The sequence below is a fragment of the Stigmatopora nigra genome, chromosome 11 (genome assembly GCF_051989575.1).
Source record: "Stigmatopora nigra isolate UIUO_SnigA chromosome 11, RoL_Snig_1.1, whole genome shotgun sequence".
Classification (NCBI taxonomy): Eukaryota; Metazoa; Chordata; class Actinopteri; order Syngnathiformes; family Syngnathidae; genus Stigmatopora; species Stigmatopora nigra.
In genome coordinates this window covers 14,411,454-14,433,964 of record NC_135518.1, presented here as the reverse complement: position 1 = coordinate 14,433,964, position 22,511 = coordinate 14,411,454, and the positions used below count along the sequence as shown (strand labels likewise).

General features: G+C 47.1%; 2 protein-coding genes across 10 annotated transcripts; one reads left to right on the top strand and one right to left on the bottom strand.

Moving 5' to 3' along the window:
• Positions 1-1,013: 1,013 nt before the first annotated feature.
• arhgef7a (Rho guanine nucleotide exchange factor (GEF) 7a) lies at positions 1,014-22,422 on the bottom strand. 9 transcript variants are annotated; one of them, XM_077727537.1, is made up of 30 exons: positions 22,278-22,422; positions 22,100-22,168; positions 21,041-21,171; positions 18,998-19,137; positions 13,569-13,689; positions 13,244-13,399; positions 12,590-12,798; positions 11,730-12,207; positions 10,345-10,962; positions 9,251-9,334; positions 7,278-7,362; positions 6,988-7,121; positions 6,707-6,908; positions 6,449-6,537; positions 6,277-6,371; positions 6,107-6,202; positions 5,905-6,027; positions 5,691-5,829; positions 5,563-5,622; positions 5,354-5,500; positions 5,040-5,126; positions 4,895-4,973; positions 4,679-4,818; positions 4,386-4,607; positions 4,151-4,244; positions 3,983-4,072; positions 3,364-3,552; positions 1,713-1,812; positions 1,568-1,622; positions 1,014-1,478 (listed from the first exon to the last, which is right to left on the bottom strand). In XM_077727537.1, exons 9-30 carry the CDS (start codon positions 10,507-10,509, stop codon positions 1,356-1,358), a joined length of 2,598 nt encoding a protein of 865 aa, XP_077583663.1. In that variant the 5' UTR covers positions 10,510-10,962; positions 11,730-12,207; positions 12,590-12,798; positions 13,244-13,399; positions 13,569-13,689; positions 18,998-19,137; positions 21,041-21,171; positions 22,100-22,168; positions 22,278-22,422; the 3' UTR covers positions 1,014-1,355. The 9 variants fall into 9 exon arrangements, with proteins under 9 accessions (XP_077583663.1, XP_077583655.1, XP_077583656.1 ...); XM_077727529.1 differs by lacking the exon at positions 3,364-3,552 and having other exon boundaries at positions 1,713-1,815; positions 10,345-10,529; positions 10,615-10,962; XM_077727530.1 differs by lacking the exon at positions 3,364-3,552 and having other exon boundaries at positions 1,713-1,815; positions 12,590-12,643; positions 12,734-12,798.
• On the top strand, positions 12,024-21,538 carry aff3 (AF4/FMR2 family, member 3). The gene is made up of 16 exons (XM_077727513.1): positions 12,024-12,110; positions 12,627-12,685; positions 13,620-13,671; positions 13,767-13,801; positions 14,035-14,185; positions 16,617-18,314; positions 18,700-18,827; positions 19,052-19,190; positions 19,266-19,363; positions 19,449-19,512; positions 19,605-19,741; positions 19,830-19,901; positions 19,986-20,079; positions 20,256-20,305; positions 20,378-20,592; positions 21,054-21,538. Exons 1-16 carry the CDS (start codon positions 12,024-12,026, stop codon positions 21,173-21,175), a joined length of 3,201 nt encoding a protein of 1,066 aa, XP_077583639.1. The 3' UTR covers positions 21,176-21,538.
• Positions 22,423-22,511: the final 89 nt, after the last annotated feature.

Genomic DNA, 22,511 nt, shown 5'->3' with positions numbered 1-22,511 from the left:
GAGTTGCTTCCAAAATGCCATGCAGTGGCATGCGTTTTGTTGATGTTGTTATTGTTTTAGATGGGAAACAACACACCAGAAGGCCCAATAGTTCCAAAATGCCATGCAGAAGGATTATTGTTGTTGTTATAGATGATGCACAACACCTTCGATGGCGAGATAGTTCCATAATGCGATGGAGAATTATTGATTTGTTGTTTTTGTTGCAGATGGGCAACACAACAGACGCCGAGATACTTCCAAATTGCGATGCACTATGGTGCATGTTTTTCTTGTTGTAGGCAAAAAACACCTCCAACAGCGAAATAGTTCCAAAATGCGATGCAAAATGCATGTTTTTTGTTTGTTGTTGTTATAAAAAGGAGCGACAACAGACGATGCATTGTTTCCCAAATGTTTGCGCGTGTTGGACGTGAGGACGGACGTTTGAGTAGTTCGTACCTGCTTTTCCAATGGAATCTTTCAACATCGACAGCGCTTAATTAGTTTTATTGGCTGCGATCAAGTCCACGGACATCATGTGTTGCGCTTTGGCCATTGCATCGAGGTTTGGGGGCTTTATTTTGCTTATTCTTGGCTATTCTTGCTGAATCTCGGCGTTATCTCGCTGCTCCTTCCTTGTTTGTCATCATCACACCTGTTGAGCGTCATTAGCCGGGCACCCACCCCCATACGCGTGCTCTGCACAGTCAGGCGGAGGAGACGTGCCATCTTTCTTGTCGCCACCAGAGGGCAGTGATTCCGGCGAATGAATGAAAGTGCGTCACTAAAAAAAACGAACAAACAAACAATAACATTTGTACTATACTACGACACCAATCTAATCAAGCCAATCGTCGAAGCAGCAAATTTGAACTAGAAGCATAATTCTAAATGTAACTATTATTATTATTACATCTCTTAATTGTTACAGTACTAATACACTAAATGAAATTAAAAATAATACATAAAGCTTGGGCGTCAGATTAGGATACCTAAAAAAAAGTGAAAATATTCAATGTCAAACAAAGAAATACACTCAAAGCAATGCTGTATTTCTCCAAAACGTTTTTTTTTTAAAACCATATTTACACTATACAAGTGAAACCATGGACCATTCCTCTTTGCATGCACATACATATCATCCGACAAGATTTAAAAACAAAAACAAAACCTCCTAGACGGGACTCAAAAAGTCATAGAAATTAAATAAAATAAGACATAAAGTTGTAAACGGGGTGACGGACCAGCGACTGGTCTGTGCGGACTGGAGATGACTTCCATGTTGGAGGAATGTCTTGAAAGCATCGACATCAACGTGGAATAATAAAAAAGACAGTAAATATTAAAATCAGTCTCTTTCTCTCTCTCTGTCCTCACAAGTTGGTCTCATCCCAAGTGGGGTCGTTCAAGTTCTTCAAAACTCTCCTAACGAGCTTCTCCAGATCTTTGCGGGCTCTCTGCTCCTCTTCTAGCGACCTCTTCATCTTCTTGTTGTCCTACGGACGGACGACGGCAACAAACACAGTGTTTTCTTTAACGACCCTACTTTTTTGGGGGCTTTAAATGATTAAAAAACAATTACTACCTGCTTTAGTTCTTGTACCTCATCTCGGAGGCCGTACACCACGTCCACCAGACTCCTGGAAACAAACAAACAAAAAAATGAATACAAGCCAACTTTTTACCCAATTCCAAGCATTTTCTCTATTAGAGAGTAAAAGTCCAAATACTTGTCTTCTGCTACGCTTTGTCCATTACGGTTAAAGTCATCGAACGGGCCTTTCTCTTGGCCGCCGGGAAGGATGACGTGCAGCTCCGTCTCCCACCGCGCTCCTGTTGGAGGACATGATGAATCCGAGTCAGAAACTTTGTATCATTTTAAGAGGACTACAAGACAAGATACGGAATGTGGAAATGACAGGGGATGAGGATAAAAACTCCAAAAGTCTAGAAAAGAAACCAGATTTATTCCAAACTCATACATAATACAGCCATTTTGGGACTCCAACAATTGCGGAAATGTTGAAGCGCCGTAACTTGTTGGCCACTTACTACTATCGAGACGCACGCACGCACACGTCAAGGACATTTGACGCTTCAAGACGGACTTTGCGGACTCCACGGAATGCAACTGTCACAAAAATTGAGCTCACAATACAGGACAGTGAAATTCTCCATTCACCTAATTAACAACTATTATTTACAGACAAGGGACGATGTGCTTTTTCCAAAGATAAATCAAAAGTCTACTCTGACAATGTCCACTTTGGCCAAAACCAGACAATGTGTCATCTGAGACAGAGGGAGGTCAAAGTGTGTTCAATATTTCTGCTATGAACTCGTTTTTTGTTTTGTTTTTGTGGCCCTTCGATGGCAAAAGTAATGCTTGACAGAAACACTGAAGTTTTAGTCATTGTGCCTTTTAAGACGAGATCATACAGACTCGAAGTAGACCAGAAAATGAAGCACATTCTTAGCGACGTGACGTGATTGTGCAAAAGCATTTTAGAAGACTTTTTGGCCAGAAAAATGAACAAAAGAAAAGTGAAAAAATAAGGTTGCTTTTTGTACACATTGGAATACGGATGAAAATAAATAACAAACAATTGCAGAGAAAATAAATACCATAAAAATAGAGTGCAACGCTTTAAATAGACGCCAACTTGGGACTTTTTTAAGTAGCAACACTGGAAAAATACTTTTTCATGAAAATAGTGACGCGCGAGAGCTTGACAACACAGGCATTTTTTAGACTAAATAACGTGAGCTTCTATTTGGGTTTTTTAAAGCCAAAAATGGTCAAAATTTAGCTTTCAAATCAATTGTTTGGACAATCTCTGACAGTTTCCTTATTTAGATCATTCCCAATGGTTTGGTCGCTTAATACGGCTATTTTTGGCGAGTCACTATCGGATTGGATCGCAAGTTAACTTAAACTGGCTCATTTTCAATGTTACGTTTATTAACTTCCCCAAATGTCTTACTAGATCTAAAACGATGGGGAAACCCTATATAAAAAATAAAACAAAGGCTTGGAATTTGGTTCAAAATGGTCGGGGTGCCATTTTAAGTGAGAGGAGAGTGTGTGTTTACTTGCTCTGTCGGTTTAGGCCTACATTCCAGATAAGTAAAAGGAGGAGGAGAAAGAAGAGGAGGCACATAGAAAGGGAGTCAAAGGGGGAGAAGTGCGCTACGTTACGTTACGTCTTCCTTCCATCTGTCCCAAAAAAGAAATCAAGCAGATGCCAAGTGAGCAAAACAATGCAATAAATAGAAAATAGGATCGGAAGCCGGAAACCGGAAGCTGGAAATCGGAAACTGGCAACCGGAAAGCAGAAAGCCCATCATAATAGTGGCCACTTTAGTTTTGGTGAGAGATGCAGCTCTTGCGCGGCACCGAGCCCATCCGGTAAGAGTGGCTGCTCCAAATGGAGTCGTAGTCAGAGTCCTCCGAGAGGTCGGAGCTCAACTCGGGACGGGACACGCTGCCGCGTCGGCCCAACGGCTCGGCGGGGGGCCGATCCGCGTCGGCCAGCACGTGGTTGTGCATCAGGTCGGTACCCTGCCAGGCTGGGGTGGGGGACGGGGATAATGGGGAATAATGGGGGGGTTGTCGGAATGTGGGGGATCAACGGGTTGGATGCATGCCACCAAAATGAAAATTGAAAAAAAATCAAGGCGTGATGGGACCATGGAGCCAATGCAAATGGCCAAAACACAAAAATGGCAAAAAGTAGGAGAGGAGGGAGATAGAAAAGAAGGAGAAGATACGGTTAGAAGGTCAGTTCGCTTTGGGACATCGGTGTTAAGAAATGAAAAGAAAAAAAAGGTCGACAAACGGGAATATTTGGCGCTCGTGACTGGGAACGACTTTGCTAAGCGGCGGTGGAAGGGTGGCCACGCCTCTTGAAAACTGACAGATTTGACTGGAAGGCCCGTTGCTGATTGGTCAACGTTTACGCTCGAGCGGACCAGAGAAGATATTTTTTTTTGTTCTTACTTGAGTTGAGTGTCTGCCGGGTCTTGGCGCTGGTGCAGTAGGCCTCGATGACTTTCAGGATCTGGGCGTCTTCCTCCAGAGCGGCGGTGCCTACAAATAGATACGAGATGGTTGGACGGGCTCTTTATTTTGGGGTTTTGAGTCACTCGCAGAGGGAAGACAACTTACTCTTTCTCAAGGCAAACTCCTCCTCAGACTGTTTCCTCTCCGGTTTGCGCTTGGGAAGCAGTTTCTTCACACTCTTGGGGCTTTTACTGAGATCCTGCCCGGAAACACATGATCATGATCAAGGATGTCACGTCGGTCAACTATGGAGGGGTGTCTACTTTTCCAGAAAAGTCCGTCGTTTTTGGCTAAGTTGAACCCATTTTGGAATCATTCTTTGAGCGTTTTTGTGTCTCACCTCCTTGTAGCAGAGGGCCGCCGAGGGTCGCAGGGGGGGCGCGGGGCGCAGGCAGCTTAAGCTCCAGGGTTTGGGGGTGTTGGGGGGCTCCAGGGGCCCCCACGTCACGCCGCCGTGAGAGCTCCCGTGAGAGGAAGGGTGGGGAAGGGTGTGGTAGGTGGGGGCCACCGTCATGGCCCTGCCCTCCGCGTGCCGGGACAGGGTTACCGGATGGGACGGAAGCTAAAAAGGGGCAGAAAACAATGTCAGAAATGATGGGGAAGAAGAAAAAGAGACGAATTGGCGATGCCCACAGTGTGGCACGGAACGGCCAGGGGCTTGTGGCTGGGCGCCGTCGCCGCCGTGTGCTTGATTTGCCGGCTAAGATGCTCCACCCAGTCCTGGAGATCCCGCGAGTTGGTGCACGACACCTGAAGTCGATCGAAGGCAGGGCCTGCCCAAATTTATAAAAAAAAAAATACATTCACATATCGTGCGGTAAAGCGTGGTGGCAAAATGTGGCTTTTTACCGTTGAGCTCAAATGCATTTTTGTGGGCTTCGCAGTCTTCCAGTTTGCTGACCGACATGCTGGCTAAAGGCAGTTTACCCTTTGGGTAAGAAAAAAAAATGGCGTAAGACATGAGATGATAATAAATGCATTTTTCAGGACTGACCTGGAATATGAAGCCGCTCATCCTGGGACTGGCCGACAACATGAGGAGGACGTGGGGGAACAGCATGATGTAGCGCTCGCTCTTTTCCTAGCCACATGAAAAGGCACATCAGTGTGGCAGTAGAAACGCCATTTTGGGACAGTGTTGATTTGGTATTATTTGGGCCTCCACTCTACATTTTTCACATTTGGTGAATCCAAAGCGACAGTCAATCCAGGTATTACTGGAATTAAAAGCTAAGTGGTTGTTAGCTAGAGCCCTTTTACCACCTAATTTGAGAATAATAATAATAACAGTGGCTTCACTGGCATTACCTCTGCGACAGAAGCGTGAACCAGGACCTGGCTCATGTAGAGCACCGAGCCCAGGGTCTTGATGTCGTCGCCCTCCCACAAGCGAATGGATTCGGTCAGAATCTGCAGCTCCAGCTCTTTGCGCTTGCGCACCTCCTGGCACTGCGCCTAGAGGCAAAAACACATCATCATCTTGCCACCATTTCCAGCCAGAAGCCAGTTGCCCTTACCGAGAGATTCTTGAACGTGGCCATGCACTTTTGGATGTCGCTTCGGTCGGGGTGACTCTCCTGAAAGACAGACAAAAGGCCATAAAACATGGAGACCATTTCTGGGACGACGGTAACCACAAACACACCTCCATGTGGCGCTCCAACTCTTTGAGCAGGGTGGGGTACTTGTCCAACCTCATGAAAGCTTTACTGAGGCCGGTGGTGAGGGCCAGGATCCCCGGTCCCACGGCGCCCCGGCCCTCGGCAAATTCCCCCAGCGGCTCGCTGTGGGAGACGTGGGCCGTGATTGGACGGAAAGCGGAAGCCAGAGCCCGGACAGAGGGGCGGGGAGAGGCGCACCTGTGTTGCGTGAGCACGTTGACGGCGCAGGGATGGTTGGCGCAGTAGGCCACGTACAGAGCCTTCATCTGCGGCATGAGCTTGAGGAAAAATGCGCCCACCCTTTGCTGGCTCTCGGGAAGCCTGAGAGAAAGGACCACAAATGAACACATAGGATCAGGTCGGGATTTGGAGTTTACAGGAGGCGTGCTTAAAAACTGACTTGGTGCATTCCTCCAAGGATTGGACGAGCATCTGTTGAAAAGTGCTGATTTCTTCCAGGTTTCCCAGGATCAGAGCTACGTCGGCGCCGCTCATCCTGGAGGTGTGGACAGATGGAAAATGTTTGAGTTCTCCGAGCTGCGTACGATAGCGCCACCCGGTCAGGCCTACTTGTCAAAGGTTTGAAGAGGACGCAAATAATTTGCCAGGAGGTTCTGAAGGTCCTTGGAGTATTCCGTCTCCGTTTCCAAAATGCTCTGCAACACCTACGACGCAAGAAGACAAATTGAGCACTCCCTAACGGGGAAACGGCAACGGTCTGCGCTATGATTGGATGGCGTACCAAGTTGTAGTACGTCTTGCTTATGGCGGACGTGTCGAAGCCTTTGGGCGGACTTTTCAGGGTGCCCGACTTGGGGGAGACTTGTTTGTCTGCGGAGATAAAAAGCAATTGGTAGTAGTTATAACAGTAAGTAATATAATGACAGAAGAAAAAAAGGAGTTATAACAGAAAATTGTAATCCTACTCCAGAAAATTTACACCAACATAGAAAACATTGAGATTAATCTTTGAATAAAGGTTCTCAGCAACGGAACTCACCGGAGCCTTTGGCTTCCCGGACGTAGTTGCTAGGAAACCAACCCGTCTTGCCGTTGAGCGTCCCCTCCCACCAGCCTCCATCTTCTTGACGGGTCACGCCGATGAGGTCGCCCTTATTAAAGGTGAGCTCGTCCTCGTTGGTTTGCAGGAAGTTGAAACGCGCCTTGACCAGCAGCTGCTGCCCGCAGTTCTCGGACATGTCCTGAAAAGACAGAAATGGGGGGTGAAGGGTAGGGAAGGGAGCTGCGCTTAGTCATTCCATTTGGACGCTTGACCCTTACCAGACTGCGAAACTGGTTCTGTAACAGCTTGGAGGATCGCCCCAGTGAAGTCTGGGAGGCCAGAGACTCAAAGGACTTAATCCGGTGGGCGGAAGAATGGCGGGCGCACACCGAGTCGCTGCCCACGCCGATATCTGAACGGGAAAAGACACAAATCCAAAAATAAAAATCACACAACTGACCCAGACGAGCTTATTGACTGACTACTGTCTTCCCACACAAAAACTGAGTCATGATAAAAAAAAATACTACCACTGTGGTGGAAGCCTATGAAAGGGGGCGGTACCAACCTGCTGTGGCTTTATTCAGCGCCACCAGAGTACTCAACACCTTTGAGAAATTGAGGCCGAGTAGTAGGTCACTGGCCTCGAATGGCTGAGGAAGAAAGACAAAAAAAGAGTTTTAGCATCCCAAGCCCAGACATTTCAAGTCAGAATGCATACGTATGGACATTTTCAGGCTACATATATTTTCTTATCATCCAGTGCGGCCAATTTAAGGAATGACCCACGGCCTGATGAACGGCACAAGTACGTTCGCCTCAAAATTTTCTGAGACCGAGTGTGGCACAGCCTTAGTATGACTGACAGTGATTGGATCTTCCTTGACGAGAGCTACTTTGGTACTACTGGAAATGCCAGCGAATGGGATTGGACGCTTTATTCATCTTCCGCTCTGATTGCTGATACGCCTGGAGGTGATACGCGGACGCGGCTTCTAGTTTTGTCGTTGAAAGAATGACATTTTGCTTTGCGGACGAGAAGATTCGGAAAAAAGCGCCCCTTATTTTGCCTCAAAAACATGTCAGGACTTTGCATTCTATAGTTCAGTTCCAATTATGAATGAATATTTTGTCTCAATGAAAAAAAGAGACCCAGAGACATGTTGCAAAAAGAAGTGAATTTTAAACGGATGGAGCAATTTAAAGAGGCACCCTGGAGAAGATCCAGCTCTGCTCTACAGATGGCACAAGTCCCAAACTATTCCACGTAATCCTGCTCAGACCACTTTAACCAAAAGTAAAAGTCCAGTGTCGCAAAATACACACTCTGTCACGCAAATATAACCTGGAATATCGCCACTACCGAGATAAAAATATCCAGTCATGGCCACCAATTCCTTCACTAGCCTGACATAAAAGTTATGAGATGGCAGATAGGACAAATATAAGAAGCGCCATCAGTAAACAACTCAAGAAATGGTTGATAAATAACACATTTTCCTTCCATTAAATGCAGATGCAGAAATAACCGTTGAGTGATGAGCCACCAATTGAGAAGGCTCTTATTGGCTACAACCGAAACTATCTTTTTTTTGTCCTATTAAACCCATCAGCAGTGCTCAAGGCCTGGTTTGGTTGGCCGTATGCAAAGTCGGGTAGGCCGACGAGCCGGTGGAGAGGAACACTGAGCGCTATTGTCAGGCGGAGCGTGCTTGAATGACCCTTGTGTGCCGAGGCCAATGAACCCACCGCCTTACGTGACACCCTCCATTTAATCGGCTGTCTTCCTACTGCTATTTTAAACAGGTATTGTGGCCACGTCAAATTATATCAGAGCTGTCAAATACTACAAATCTTGTCTATTTTACTCTGCCTGGTCTTTACCAAACTACTAAATCCACATTTTGTATCAAAACTATGAGGAAAAAAAACAAGCAATGTTTTTTTTTTTAAAGCAATTTACATTGAAAATAGGACGCTATTTCAAAATAGTCAGTGATTTCAATGTCAGGATTTAACCCTCGCAGGGTTTCAATCACTAGCTCCCCCTACTGTTAAAACTAACGAGTGCAAGGGAAAGTGGGCTGAATTTAAGCTTCTTTTGAAGGCTAGATTCAAGGATATGTTCATAACTGTGACTAACTTAGTAATGACTAATAATACGTAATAACTAATAACTATGTAATAACTAATAATAACTAAGTAGGCGTGTATTAAGGAAAGTTCTGGACACTTTTAGTCGTAATCTATTTACGATTGGAATACTAGCAGGGCCACGCATAGATTTGCATTATTCAAGAACGATAACGGCTTAAGGGTAACAAATAATCAATGTTTAGGGGGCAAGAGGACATGGCTGTCGATTTTTACAAAGATGGGCGCATGTTTGCTCCCCGTCTTCATCCTCCTCTTCCTCCTCCTCCTAACCTTTGTTTCAACCATCCCCACTAGACGAATTCGCTCCGTACTATTCTTGAAAATGACGTCGAGCCCAATGTTTCGGCCGTGTTTTTTAAAGCTGACCGAAGCCGGACTTCTTACCTCGACACGGAAAGATGTGCAGCCTTTGACGAACTCCTTTATGTTGTTCAGACACTCGCCGTCGTTCTTCGGTTCTTGGTAAATCTAAGAAAGGGACAACGAGAGCCGACATTAGCGGCACGCTTTGGCACTTGTTCAGCTCGTTATTTGTCGCGTTGTAAAGCAACGTTGAAGAAATGAAGGGAAGGGGGGATGATATGGATATTCGAGCAGGACTGTGGAGCGAGTGACACCCCGGAAGACGGCGCTCATCCCGCTGTGAGCTCCCGAGCTGGAGTGGAGCAGCCTTGGATTCACACGCCGGACGTGACGTCTACAAGATGGATTCCCCCTTCCACCAAGTGATGAATGTGTCAACATTTCGAATGTTTTTTTTTTTTTTTAAATGGCAGTAAAAACGGTAATTTTAATACGAAAGCGAATAAAAATAAAAATCTTGGAGAACCAAAACCTGGAAAACATTTATCATTCCTCTCTTTCTCGACCCCTTTTTCCTTCATATTGGACTTGTAGTGCTGTCAATGGGAGCAAGTCAACTTTTGGGCTTTAAAAATATAAACATGTTTCGGCCCAAACATGAATGTAGCCCGTGACTGACTGACACCCCCCTGAATTAGAGGAATTAGGGTACAGTTGAGAAAGCCTAACACCCTTTGGGCCCTAGTCCGGGAAATGTACTGACAGACACAAACACCATACTGTGTCTTTTTAAATAAAAAAAAAAAGAGGGAATGGGAGGGGGTTCATCTGCGTTTGCCTTCGCCAGTCAATGGCGGCTTGGAGCTATACAGTACGTCCAGGGTTCGCCCTAACGCAACCTGTTCATCCACAACCAAATGAAATTGGAAATATCGCGGCGATAGCATACGATTTCTTTGACGATACGCGTTTGGTGTTGTTTCGGGGCATGCGCGGGTGGGGTGGTTCTTTTTTTGACACATTGCCATAATAAATAAAGAGGGTCGGTTGTGACCTACTAACGAAATCTCTTCATGGGCCAGTGAGCAGGGAGACAGACAACAAACCCCGCATGGATGTGGGTAGACAGTGGGGGGAGTGGGGATGGTTTTGGGGGGCGACGATCTTGCCCTTACCTTCTCCGTGGATCCCGGGCTGAGGCGCTCCAGGAGCCTGCAGAGAACCACACCATCCTTGAGCGAGCTGTGCAGGAAAGCCTCGGGGTCCGCGATGCTCTTCTTGGGCGACTCCAGCACCCCGAGCGTGATGAGCCAGGTCACCGTTTGCTCCGCCGAATTCATGGCCGCGTTCTAGTCGATCGCTGCGGCCGCGGAGGGGAGAAAAAAAAGGGGTTGAGGAGGGAGGCTGGGAGGGGGAGGCCTTTGCCGTTGTGGTGGCCGTTGCACCTCGACGGCTTCCTGGCTCCGCGGCGTCTTTCACGCTGTCATCATCCCGGAGCGTCCGCGGGGACGATGATGATGCGCGCGTGCGCGCGGAAAGGGGCAACAAGGAGCAGGGAGGAGGGAGTGGAGAGGAGGGGGCAGACACGGAGAGGAGAGCAAAGGAGGAGCGGCCCGGTCGCCCCTCTTCTTCCGTGGTTTCTTTTCCCCTCCCTCAATCTGTCAGACTCTCTGCCGATGATGAAGATGATGATGATGCCGCTCGTCCGTTAGGTGACGTCATGCGCGCGCGCCCGAGTGCGCAGCCTCGGCTTGAGTGTTTTCACGTGCCGCTTCCTGTCGGTTCACTGCCGACTGCAAAACAAAACAAATACGTTTAGAGGCAATTTAGAGGATGGCAGTGGCGCTCCACTCAAATGTTTACATTCTTCAATTCTTGTCTTTTTCGGGCATGTGCGCAAACGTGCCAAAAACAGAGCATAAACGTCATATAGAGCGTTTTTATTTATAAATAGACTCCACTAGACGACTGTGAACGTCCAATCCATTCCAGGCTATCAGTCGAAATGGATCGGACGTCAAGATATGAGACTCACTTCAAAATGCTAACATAATAAACAAGGTCAATAATCAAACTATTCAAGATTTTTTTTATCTTTAATGGACCCTGGTGAATGTGTTTAGTAATTTATTTCAATTCATGAGTTGTAGGTTCAGATCCAGAGCGTTTTTGGGGTGAGAGAGTGTGGCGTTCTGTTGGGATTAGTGGTGAATCATAAGAACAATGTGCCTTTTTTATAGCTTCTAATTGTCTTTCCATCTGGATTCCCGGGACACACACACTTGAAATATGATTTCCTCCCGAAGCCAAGCTGGAATTCAGACTGGAATGATGGACCGTGTCGGCGGTGGCGCGAGGCCAGCATGCCGGGATGGATGGATGAATAAATGGAGAAATAAATGGCTGGACATATGTTCGCTATAATCCCGCCACTGCGGATTATGTCGATAGAAAAAAAAACGACCAAATGTAGCCTTTCTATTTTGCATACGCTGTGTTTGTACCATTTCGTAGTTTATTGGAGGGTCAAAGGGGTGCTGGAGGCTAGCTTTGGGCACACCTTGAATTGGTCGCCACGGAGACGAATATACTTTTCCGTGCTGGTATTGGATATTAATATCAGAATTGGAGTAGGGAAGCGTGTCTAACAATTCCGTGACGTCGCAGTCCGGCCTTCCCAAGTGACTAAACGCGTCGCCGGGCGACCCGCCTCCTCCGGGATTCTTCCCGATACTCATCATCTTCCTCGTTTTCACCGGCGACGGCGAGACGGAGACGACGGTGGTGGCGTCCTGTCACACAAGGAGTCGGTTATGGACGTCCCGACGGGGCTGTGAGCACCCAGGCTGGAATCATGCCCACCGCCCTGCACGCCGGAAGCGGGAAACTTGCCTTTGGCGTCCAGCTGCACCTGCGCTTGCACCCATGTCTCTTTTCTCAGGTGAGGGCGACATAGCGAGCGAGAATGAGAGAGCCTATAGGCTGTCTCAGGGGTTTGCAGGTGATGTTTTCGTGTTGCGATCGTCACGCGGACAAACCTGGGAATGGAAGGTCACAGGTCAAAATAGTCACCATTATCGTGATACTCGGTTACAAAATGATGTTCGGATTAGATTTAGGTAATTACAGAAAAAAAGCATTAAAAAAATCAAGTCAAAAAGTTGACCAATTGCAACATGTAAATAAACATCAATCTTCTAATGATTGAATAACATCTGTGGCATATTGTGTGCAATATAATTTGGCATTTGGTACTTAGCATGGCCCTAAATACAAAATAAATGCAATTTATTGTCTTCCTGTCAGGTAACAAGAGGCCCCCACTGCTGTGCCAAACATTTTTGGAAGGTAAGGACTCACTTTTCAAGCTATTTCATGCTCCTATTTCAAATAAGAGAAGACAAAAGGTCGAAAATACACCTGGAAGACGTTGTTGTGTTTTTTGCGGCGGTGGGAGTTGGCACCCGTGGTGTCCTTGGTGATTGCCGACGTAGGGGAAGATAATCGAGTGGAAGGGTGAGCCCAGCCCAGTGGAGGAAAAGAAAAGGAAAGGAAAAGGCTCACCCTCTGGGGTTTCGTGTCGGGGACCCGGGATGGCTAAACATTCCACTTGGCTTAATGTGGCGTTCCTGGAAAAACAAGGAATTAGGATCAGAGGACAGACACAACAATATGTTGTCCACAACCAATACAAAAACAAAAAAAATGCCAGTTAAGTCACAAAAAAGGCTCAGGGCGACCATGGCCACTGGATTTTTAGACCATAATCCCGTGCTTTTAGGGGCATTTTTAAGAGGTTTGATTTAACTTAAAAATTTGGTGATCCCACAGGACATGACTCCATGGCGGCACTGTCAACAAGCCGTAAAGGGTGACCAGAAAATCCTCTTCAGCCCCGCGGTACGTATCTTTTAGGAATGGTTAATCTTCATTTTTAGATATGGTTTGGCAAAGATGCTAGAAAAAGCAGGGGATTGTAAATGTTGTATATTTGTGTCCCGTTTCTACCAGGATGGAAAAGAGCCGACAACATAATCCAGGCAAGGTGTCCGTTGAGGGGGTGTCGTAGCTTACCCCTTTCATTCTAACTCCCCACCACGTGTCCTTTTGTCTTGGATAGGAGCGGGCCGGGGGGATGCTCAGCCCCCAATGAGCTGTCATCGCCATGTGGCGCCTCAAAAGTCGTAAGTGTCCCGCCAGGAAACATAAGTCAGGGGCGGCTTGTCAAACCTCAAAAGGCACAAACAAACACAAATGTCAGTGTGTGACTCAAAGGTCGACGACCTTTTGGAAGCCGAGATACCCCTGGGGTAGTACCCCCGTGGCCGCTGGCTTTAGCGCTTTGCTTGAAGCGCTTCTAAGAAAGAGGAAGATGTCAATAAAAGTCAACAATAAGTACCGTACGCGTGGCGCTTTGCCATATCTGGTTCCTTTGACTTTCCGTTTGTAGGATGCTCGTTGACGACTTGACCTTGAGCAGCGACGAGGATGACCTGCCGACGGTGAGTGATGCTCACCACCTGTGTATGAATTGGTAATAGGAATTCCGTTAGTTGTGGATGATTGGTTTGTATTTTTTTTCTTTCTGGCCCTGAAGGCAACACAAGAGCCAGCTTCCTGGGATGGACCAAGGTAATTAGGACATTTCTTTTACTGTTGTAGATTGGACTTGACTGTGCCACAACCTCTTGTCCAGGAATTGGCAAACTACGGCCCGCGGGCCACATACGGCCCTTTAGGCTTTTTAATCCGGCCCGCCGACGTTCTCCAAAATTCGCCAAGTATACTCTGTTGTGTTTGTTTAGTCCTTTTTGCTCACGTTCAATGCATTTTTTCCCCGTCGACGTACGCGTGTTGACCGACAGCCCGTCACGGACGAATGGCAGGAGGGCGAGACATTCCAGCTCAGACTCTTGGCCGTCTCGCTCTACCGTGGTGTCGCTCGGCGGCAGCCTCGCTTCCCGGAGCTCCAGCCCGGCCGCGGACGTCCATTCCCCGGGCGCAATCGACAAGGAGGTAACAACGGCACGGTTTTCTGGATTTGGGCGAGCGGTGGGTCGTGGGCAATGGCGATGGCGGGGATAGGAGGCGGCTAAGAAAGGAGGAATCCGTGTGGCACTTTGGAAAAAAGGGAAGTCGTTGGTTGAAGGGCCTGGCGGCGTGGTGCGGTGCGGTGAGGTGAGCTTTGGGAATTAGCGGCTGGGTGTCATGTCAACAAGCTGGCTCTCATGGAACAAAAGCCCTCAGGATGGGAAGTCGTGTTGACATCAGACAACAATAACAACAACAGCGCAGCCTAACCAGCAACAGACATCCACTCATTTTCTGTCCTCTGCTTTTGCCTTTTTATGGTCCCAGATGAACGAGAAACACACAATTCTTCCAGGCCTGCTCAGTTTTGACTTGAATACCCAAAATTTTGGTCCAGTGAACAAAAAGATGGAGCCAATTTCTACTCACTTTGGTTAAGTTTCATTGATATATGCACATCTGTTGTGGCACAAAAAATGGGCTGAGCCAAGAATCAAAGCTCTTGATTTACTGGTGGATGGACCTTCCTATTCTCACCTATGTTCGCATGCTGGGGGTCGTGACCTGAACAAAGAGGGAGCGGATACAAGATGCCCCAAAGCGCTTTCCTCCATGGGGTGCCCATGTTCTCCACAATCTCGGAACTCCTGTTGACACAATTGGCTGGGTTGGATTCAAACCATGGCCCAATTGAGAACTTTTTGGGTTTAGTACGGGGACCAAATAGTGCAGCTGTGGATAGGCCTTACATCTTGGTCTGGAAACCCACGCTATCCCCCAAGTAGAACTTGATGGGGAAGTCTGGCTATCTGTCCATCTTAAGTTCTTGTCGCTGCTAGCTGCGTGCTAGCTGGCAGGACATGAATAAACATGGAAATAAACTGGAATACTGCCCAGAAAGAAAGAAAAATTCAAAGCGCAGGGCGGACTGTCAACTTGACCTTGTGAGTTGCTATGCTAAATGCTAATCTCTGCAAGTTAGCATACAATTAGCCTAGCATGCATGTTTTTGGAATGTGGGAGGAAACCAGAGTACCTGGAGTAGACCCACACAGGCCCAAAGAGAACATGCAAACTCCACATAGGCGGACTGACCTGGATTTGAACCCAGATCCCCCACTGTGAGCCGGACGTGCTAACCACTGCCATGCATGAAAACATTTTTTTAAGAGAAAAGTCATGAACATATTGATTAATTACAGATTGATGACTTCGTGTAATGCTAAAGTTTTTTTATGTTGGTCTTTTTAGGACAAATCTATCTGAATGCTTACAGTTCTAACAGTTCTCCAATTACATGACTAGTGTTGATGTGTTAAGTATGCTAAAGCTGGGCTCCTGTGGAGAGCGCTGGGCTGCTTGGTATGTGGGGTGAGGTGGGTAGGTATGGTCGTAGAGGGGGTTTTTAGGGGGCAACCTGCTCCATTTTCATGAAAGCAAGTCCCTGTAGATGTACGAGCATGGACCACATTGGGCCTCTATGGCAAAAAAAAAAAATGGGGAGTGGACTTTATGTGAGGCTGTGGGTGCTTTGGAGGAAGGAGGGCTTAACATGTGTTTTTCATTTACGCCCAGTGTCTCTGGAAGGAAGAGACGGACGGGGGTTGGATTTTTTGGAAAGGGGCGCATCCACAGTTACAGGTACCAACGAGGTAGGACGGGCCGGGAGAGGGAAAAAAAGGGGAGGAGAGTCCGAAACGGTACAAGAGATGTAGTGTCTTCCCTGGAAAGAGGTCGAGGGATGTGGTAAGGGAGAGGGGGCGAAGGGGCGAAGAGGCGAAGAGGCGAGGGGGCCAAGAGGCGAAGGGGGGGCGTCGCTGTTTGACTTGAAGAGTGGAGCTTTAATTTAGCACTGCTGCTTCGCTGCCAGAAGCGAGGGAGAAAGCCAGAGACGGACGGGGGACGGGGCCAAGGGGGGACGTTTGCTCCACAGCTGTAAGTATTTTCTTCAAAACTTCTTCTTGCTTGTGTTCGCTCATAATATGCTCATTTGTTGGGGAAACTGCCAGTTATTGGACGGGATTCGGCAAGAGTGGAGTGGCTGGTGTGCGAGTTGGACCAAGGGCGATGGGGACGTTGAGAAATTGGGCTGCTGCGGTTCTACGGGGTAGCGGTTAGCGTTCCGGACTGACTGCGAGTTTGCATTTCAGTGGGACCTTTGGGATTATTGACTGGACGTATGCTTGGGGATTATTGAAGAAGCATTATTGGATGTTGTGTCTGTTGAAATGGAATTCGGGAAAATGTTTCTGGAATGTTTCCCAGACACTAAACGTGCCAAAAGACAGTTCAACGAGGGTAAAAGAATTTTGTTTCCAGAAGGGATCCGTACAATTAACTGCAGCAGATTTGAATGCAATGGTGGCTTTTGAAAGCAGCTGTACCCTCACATGTGATTTTTCTCTAATGCTTTTAGCAGAGTGATCATCCCGCGGCTGCCCAGTGGCAATTGGATAAGTGGCTGAAGAAGTCCAAGAAAAAAAGAAACCCCAGCGCCGACGAACCGGGGCCGAGCATTCCGGGAAAGCCCAGCTCTCCCCGCACGCCGCGAGCGCCGTCCCCGGCCAGATGCTGGGACAGCAATGGCGAATACAGCCCCAGCCAGAGCCCCCTTCCCAGTTTGCAGTTGAGCCATAGGCCCAACAGTCCCGGTTACGCCACCTGCCCCAGCCCTAGCGATAGCAGGTTCAGCGGCCTAGCCAGTCCACTCCCCAGCATTTTCCCAAGTCCGTCCAGTAGCCCTAGTGCGCCCCATACATCAGAGTCCACCCGGAGAGCCGCCGTGGGAAGCCCCGGGTCAACTCCTTTGCAGAGTTATCACTCCGCTGAGGTCCGGAGTCATCTGTACTCGGCAAAATCGTCAAGTGGGACTAAAGTTAAGCCACGGGTAGGCCTACCGACCTACACCCATGCCAAAACCAAGCCCGTGAATAGTACAGATCCTCCAGAACGAGAACGGAGGCCCAAAGACCGGGACCAAAACAAATCTAAAGCAGTTTTGACCTCAAGTGACAATCGCAGGCTGCAGAACAGTTCTCATTCGGGCTCTAAAAAGACAGCCAAACAGGGTTCCCGTCACGAGCAGATCCAGGAAGGCCGACCAGGCCGGAGCCTCGACCACGAGTCTAGACCTCCAGGTCAACACGGTTCCCGACCCAGTCCCGGGAGAACCAAGAAACAGCTTCCAAGCGGCCGCCGAGACCGTGCCGGCCAAGGATCGACCGCTAAGGCTGCCGGGAACAATCCCTTAAGAGGAGGTCAGAACCTCCGGAGGTGGACCGAGTCCAAGACCGTTGACACCGATCCTTCTGTAGCATCGGGCAAGCCGCCCCAGGGCAGCAAACGCGAGGCAGCCCAAAGAAAGGTTCCTCAGGCCGAAGTCGAGGGGAGGAAAGACGCCAGGAAGGGAGGTGGACGCCAAGACAGGAGGCTGGCGGAGGAGCAGCTCCTGAGACGTCGCTGGATCGAGAGTTCTCCGGAAGAGGAGGCGGAGGAAGTCGTCCTTGTCGAGGGGCAGAAGAGGAGGCCTCGGGACCAACCACAAATCCGCCAATGCCAGACAATCCAGTCCAAAGAGCCACCCCACCAACGAAAACAGGGACAGCGGTCAAGAAGAGCCGAGAAGGACAGGACCCGGCGAGATTCCTCGTCCTCCCTCAGCCCTCTACCTCACGGACAGTCCCCCTCGTCCTCTGCTTTGTCCAACTCGGATTCGGAGTATCGAGCTCAGGTCGCCAGGGTTCCGGCAGACTCCACTTCTCTCCGGAGACTCCGCAAGAAAGGACAAGGCCAACGCGGCTCAGTTAAGCCCGATGCCAACAAGTCCAGTGGACCGAGCTCTAGAGGGCGGCAGGGCGGGACCAAGCACAAACTCTTCACCCTGGTCCCGTTCGGGCGGAGCGAACAGGCACCGGCGCCATCCCAGCGTGGTCTCGGAAACCTGGTGGTCCACATAGACCTGTGCCTGCTCAACAGAGTCCCGGACACGGACGTAGATTTCGCCGTTGGCGCCGCTAAATCTTCTTCTTCGACGAGAAAGGATACGCAAACGGAGGCTATGAGGCATCTGTATGTGCCAGACGCCGTCTCCAAAGACAGCAAGAGAAAACGCAAGGTACATGTTTGCTTTTTTCGAGTCCACACTGGCCTAAAGCATTGTTTTCTATGCAATTGGAAAGGAGCCATTTTATCCACGTAACATGGAATCTTACAATGTTGACCTTTCATCTTAAGAAGGAGAAAATACAAAGCAGAAATGTTCATTTTTACTTACCTTGAACCAATTAGGTACCATGTCAGAAAATTTGTTTGGGGGAAACAGCACCCTCTGTTGCTCAGTCAATATATTGCATGACAATTTTAAAACACAGATAAATAATAAAGTCGCAAGGCCGAGGACACATAAGCGGTTATAATGTGCCCTGTCCAAAGATAATAGAAAACACAAGCCTACACAAAAAAACCACCATGTTAAATTTTGTGTGCCTGTTTGTGATTAGATGGAAAATGGCGTCTTGCATAAAGAAAGCAAACGGAACACACCGCTTGAAAACGATGTCCCTGGTGGCAAGGAGTCTTCGCTACATGTGGCTGGGCTTGGCTTTTCAACGGAGACCATTCATAATGGGTAAGCTTTGACTTTTACAAAATATGTACCATAATCCAAAAACCCGACCACAATACATCAAATGTATACTTTACTTTACTGTACTGCGTGTGACTATTGTGGCTTTACAAACATCTTAGGACAAAATTCAGGCAATTTTACTGGAATGTATCTCATCAGAATTTGCCTACCTATGATGGCGTCTTGGTCCGCCGCTTGACTGCATGCAACTTATACGTTGACAGATATTTGGAGGAGTACTTGGCCAAAAAGCATCCTTTATCTCCCCCGTCGCCGCTTTCCGACAGCTCCGAGGCCAACAGCCTTTCGTCTAAAGCAAAGAACGGAAAAGTTTATCAGAAGAACCGAGATGCGGCACTCAAGGTAACATCAAATCATTGGACTAACTCCAAACTTGAAAGGCAAAGTATTTATTCCACTTGGACTTGCCCACTCCAGCCCAAAAAGGAGGTGGATAGCGTCAAAGTGTCCAGACAGCCATTGACCGATTCCTGGGGACCCTCGGGACACAGAGCGGCCATTCCCAATGCACAGACGTAAGGAGTCGTAGTCGTGGACACAAACTCAGCAGATCCATTTACTGGCAAATCCTCATTGACCCACTGTTTTTCGTCCTTCTAGGCCTCACCACGCAGAGTACTACCTCCACGAAGCCAAAAGAATGAAGCACCGTGCGGACGCCATGGTGGGTTTTCCATCAAATCTTCTCAACGATTCCTTTTTAGATCCGTAAAAGTACTTGTTGAGGGTACTACATTGGCATTCTGCGTCTTCCAGGTGGACAAGTTGGGGAAGGCGGTGAATTACGTGGACGCTGCTCTTTCTTTCATGGAATGCGGTAAAGCCATGGAGGAAGGTCCGTTGGAGGCCAAATCGCCTTACACCATGTACGCAGAGACGGTGGAGCTCATCAGGTGAACTGAAAATGGCACTTGTTGGTTCTGTTTTCCATCCCTAGTCACTTGGTCGCTGGTTGAAATGCGAGATCCAATGTTTTTGCAGATATGCAATGAGGCTGAAAAGCCATTCTGGTTCTGGAGCCCGACCGGAAGACAAGCAGTTGGCGGTGCTCTGGTGCGAATTTTTAAAAAAGGCAAAGATTTGGCCTGAGCCGCTTGAAATTGGTGGTGACTTTCCATGTTTTTTGTGCATTTGCAGTTTCCGATGCCTGGCCCTCCTCTACTGGCAGATGTTCCGTTTAAAAAAGGACCACGCTCTCAAATACTCCAAAGTGCTGCTTGACTACTTTAAGGTCAGTTGCGCTTGGTGTGAAGACTTCTCGGTCAAAGGGTTGTTTGAGTTCAGGAGGCGTACTCACATGGTCCAATCAAACCTGCTGAGTCATGGAATTCTTGGGAAATTTTGGTTTGGGGGAACAACTGTTATGTATATGAACCCAACAATCAATGAGCATGTTGTCGCTTACAGACTTCTTCCAAAGTGCCTTCGATGACTTCCTGCTGGAACGACGCCGGCAAGTAGGTGAACCACCAGCTGGGTTTGACAACGTTCTTGGATCTTGACCCCATTGATTGCTTTTTTTTGCGCAGGGATGCAGGAGGACCCCGTCCTCATCCCCACCTGCCCGATGCCACCAAACACATCCGGCGAGGCTCACACGGGGACGGAAGCTCGTCGCCTTCGGTCATAAGCATCCCTCAACGTATCCACCAAATGGCGGCCAACCATCTGAACATCACCAACAGCGTCCTGTACAGCTACGAGTACTGGGAGGTTGCGGACAACCTTGCCAAGGAGAGTAAAGGTCTGTCTTTCCAGTCTTAAAAAGACATAGATTCTCAGGAGGCGTGGCTTCTTAGTGCCTGAGCCATTATAATTGGTTGAATCTTTTCAATTGATTCCATCCTTATTTCAAAGTATTTTCTTTTCAAATATACAAAAAAAAACCTATGAACACTGCTAAAGAAACATGAATTGGCTGCTGATCCTACAAGGTAATACTTACTAAAAATATAAGAAACAAAAATGAAGTGCTTTATTTATTATTCATTTCAAATAATTACATGTGGATTTTAACTCCTTTAAAATAGGTCATTACGTTCTAATAAAATGAATGAAAAGTTTTATGATTTTTTATTTTAATTGTTTTATTCATACAATTTATTTTTGCAATTGTACTGAATAAGTCTACTGTGTTTGCGTGAACATCATTTATGTTACTTTATGTTGTGTAATAACTCTCTTTTTCTTACCTTTTGGAAACAGAGTTCTTCAACTATTTGAATACTCTGTCCGGACCACTGACGCTTCACAGCAGCATTGTTCACGCAGTCCAGTACACCAGGCAAGCTCTTCAGTGGATCCGCATCAGTGCAAAACTCAACTGAAAAGCAGAACAGGGACTGTCAACTGTCAGCTAGTGAGTTCCTCTGCAACATTTATGGAAATGATCACGTGGAAATGTTTATAATTATATGCGAGGAGCACGAGGAAGGTTCCTATGAGGGGGTTGAAGAGATATGAACTGTGAATGTGCCTGCACACATGAAATTAAGCCATTTTTTAGGACTCATTTGTCTTTTTTCTACATTTGATGATGCTGGACAGATGTGAAATGATTTGCAGCATCTAAATACTTTGCCAAATGTCCAATATTGACATATGAGCAAGACTCTTTTTACAGTAACGTCTGCAAAGACCTTTCATACAATGTTACCATTGTAATTTTTTTTTACTCTGTACAAAGCTATTTCTACAAATTTGAATGGTTGGCCAATGATGATTGTTTTTGTGCCTATTTAAATATTTGTTTTATTGTGCAATATTTGTTCATCTTGTTTCAGCAACAACAACAAATCGGGCTCACTTAAGACAATATTTGAAACGAATCCTATGCAATAAATTAAACCTTTGCTGAATAAAATGAGCATCTTAGTACTATAGATGATAGTGAATATAAATAACGTATGTGTGATGCAGTATAATTCTACAATGAACTAAAATCCCAAGTGCACGTGAGCAATATTACATAAACATGCAGTCGTCTGCCTCTGCATCATCGATTGCTCCATAGGAAAAAAAGTAGGCAAACTTCGGCTTCCCATGTCTACTGCCATGGCAACAGGGAACAGCCAATCAAATGGCTCACGTGCCGTATAGTACATCCAAGGATCCTAATCTTCGGAGTCTTTGATCACGTGCGCTGAATATAACTCGCTTTTTACCCCTTTTTTGACAATTTTAGTAAGTAAAAATGATACATTTTTGTTCTATAACGGCGGACAAAACACCATGTCTCTCTTTACACGTACCTCTGCGACGCTAATGGGGTCCTTTGAGGACACCGATAAAAAAAAATTCCAGACGGTCCCGTCGACTGTCTGAAAAGGTAGAAAATAAATAGCGTGGAAATATTAGAAACACAAACTGGACTTTCGGGTCGTTAATGAACACGGTTGTGTGTAAATAATTTAGCGTTACGACATTTACCTTTCGAAACCAACAGGGTCATTGACACAATTTCACGTCGGCCATTGTTCCTTTCTTCCAAAATATGTCAAGAGTTAATTGGGGTGACTGGGAGACGAACTAAATCAAATTAAAGATAACTATTAACAGAAACAATATTTTCCGGTTCTTTCATCAAGCTTTTCAAAAATAAGACACGGATGAATTGGTTGCGTCCTTCAATGTTTTATTTTGAAAGAATACCGGAACCTTGCT

Bases quoted from the DNA above. Each gene is read 5' to 3' on its own strand.
- aff3 (XM_077727513.1), top strand. From the start codon at position 12,024: ATGCCCACCGCCCTGCACGCCGGAAGCGGGAAACTTGCCTTTGGCGTC. The intron at 19,191-19,265 runs GTAACATCAAAT...TGCCCACTCCAG, and splicing joins ACCGAGATGCGGCACTCAAG to CCCAAAAAGGAGGTGGATAG. The intron at 20,080-20,255 runs GTCAGTTGCGCT...TGTCGCTTACAG, and splicing joins TGCTGCTTGACTACTTTAAG to ACTTCTTCCAAAGTGCCTTC.
- arhgef7a (XM_077727537.1), bottom strand. From the start codon at position 10,509: ATGAATTCGGCGGAGCAAACGGTGACCTGGCTCATCACGCTCGGGGTG. The intron at 6,538-6,706 runs GTGAGTTCCGTT...TTATCTCCGCAG, and splicing joins CCGGGAAGCCAAAGGCTCCG to ACAAACAAGTCTCCCCCAAG. The intron at 1,479-1,567 runs GTAGTAATTGTT...GTCCGTCCGTAG, and splicing joins AGGTACAAGAACTAAAGCAG to GACAACAAGAAGATGAAGAG.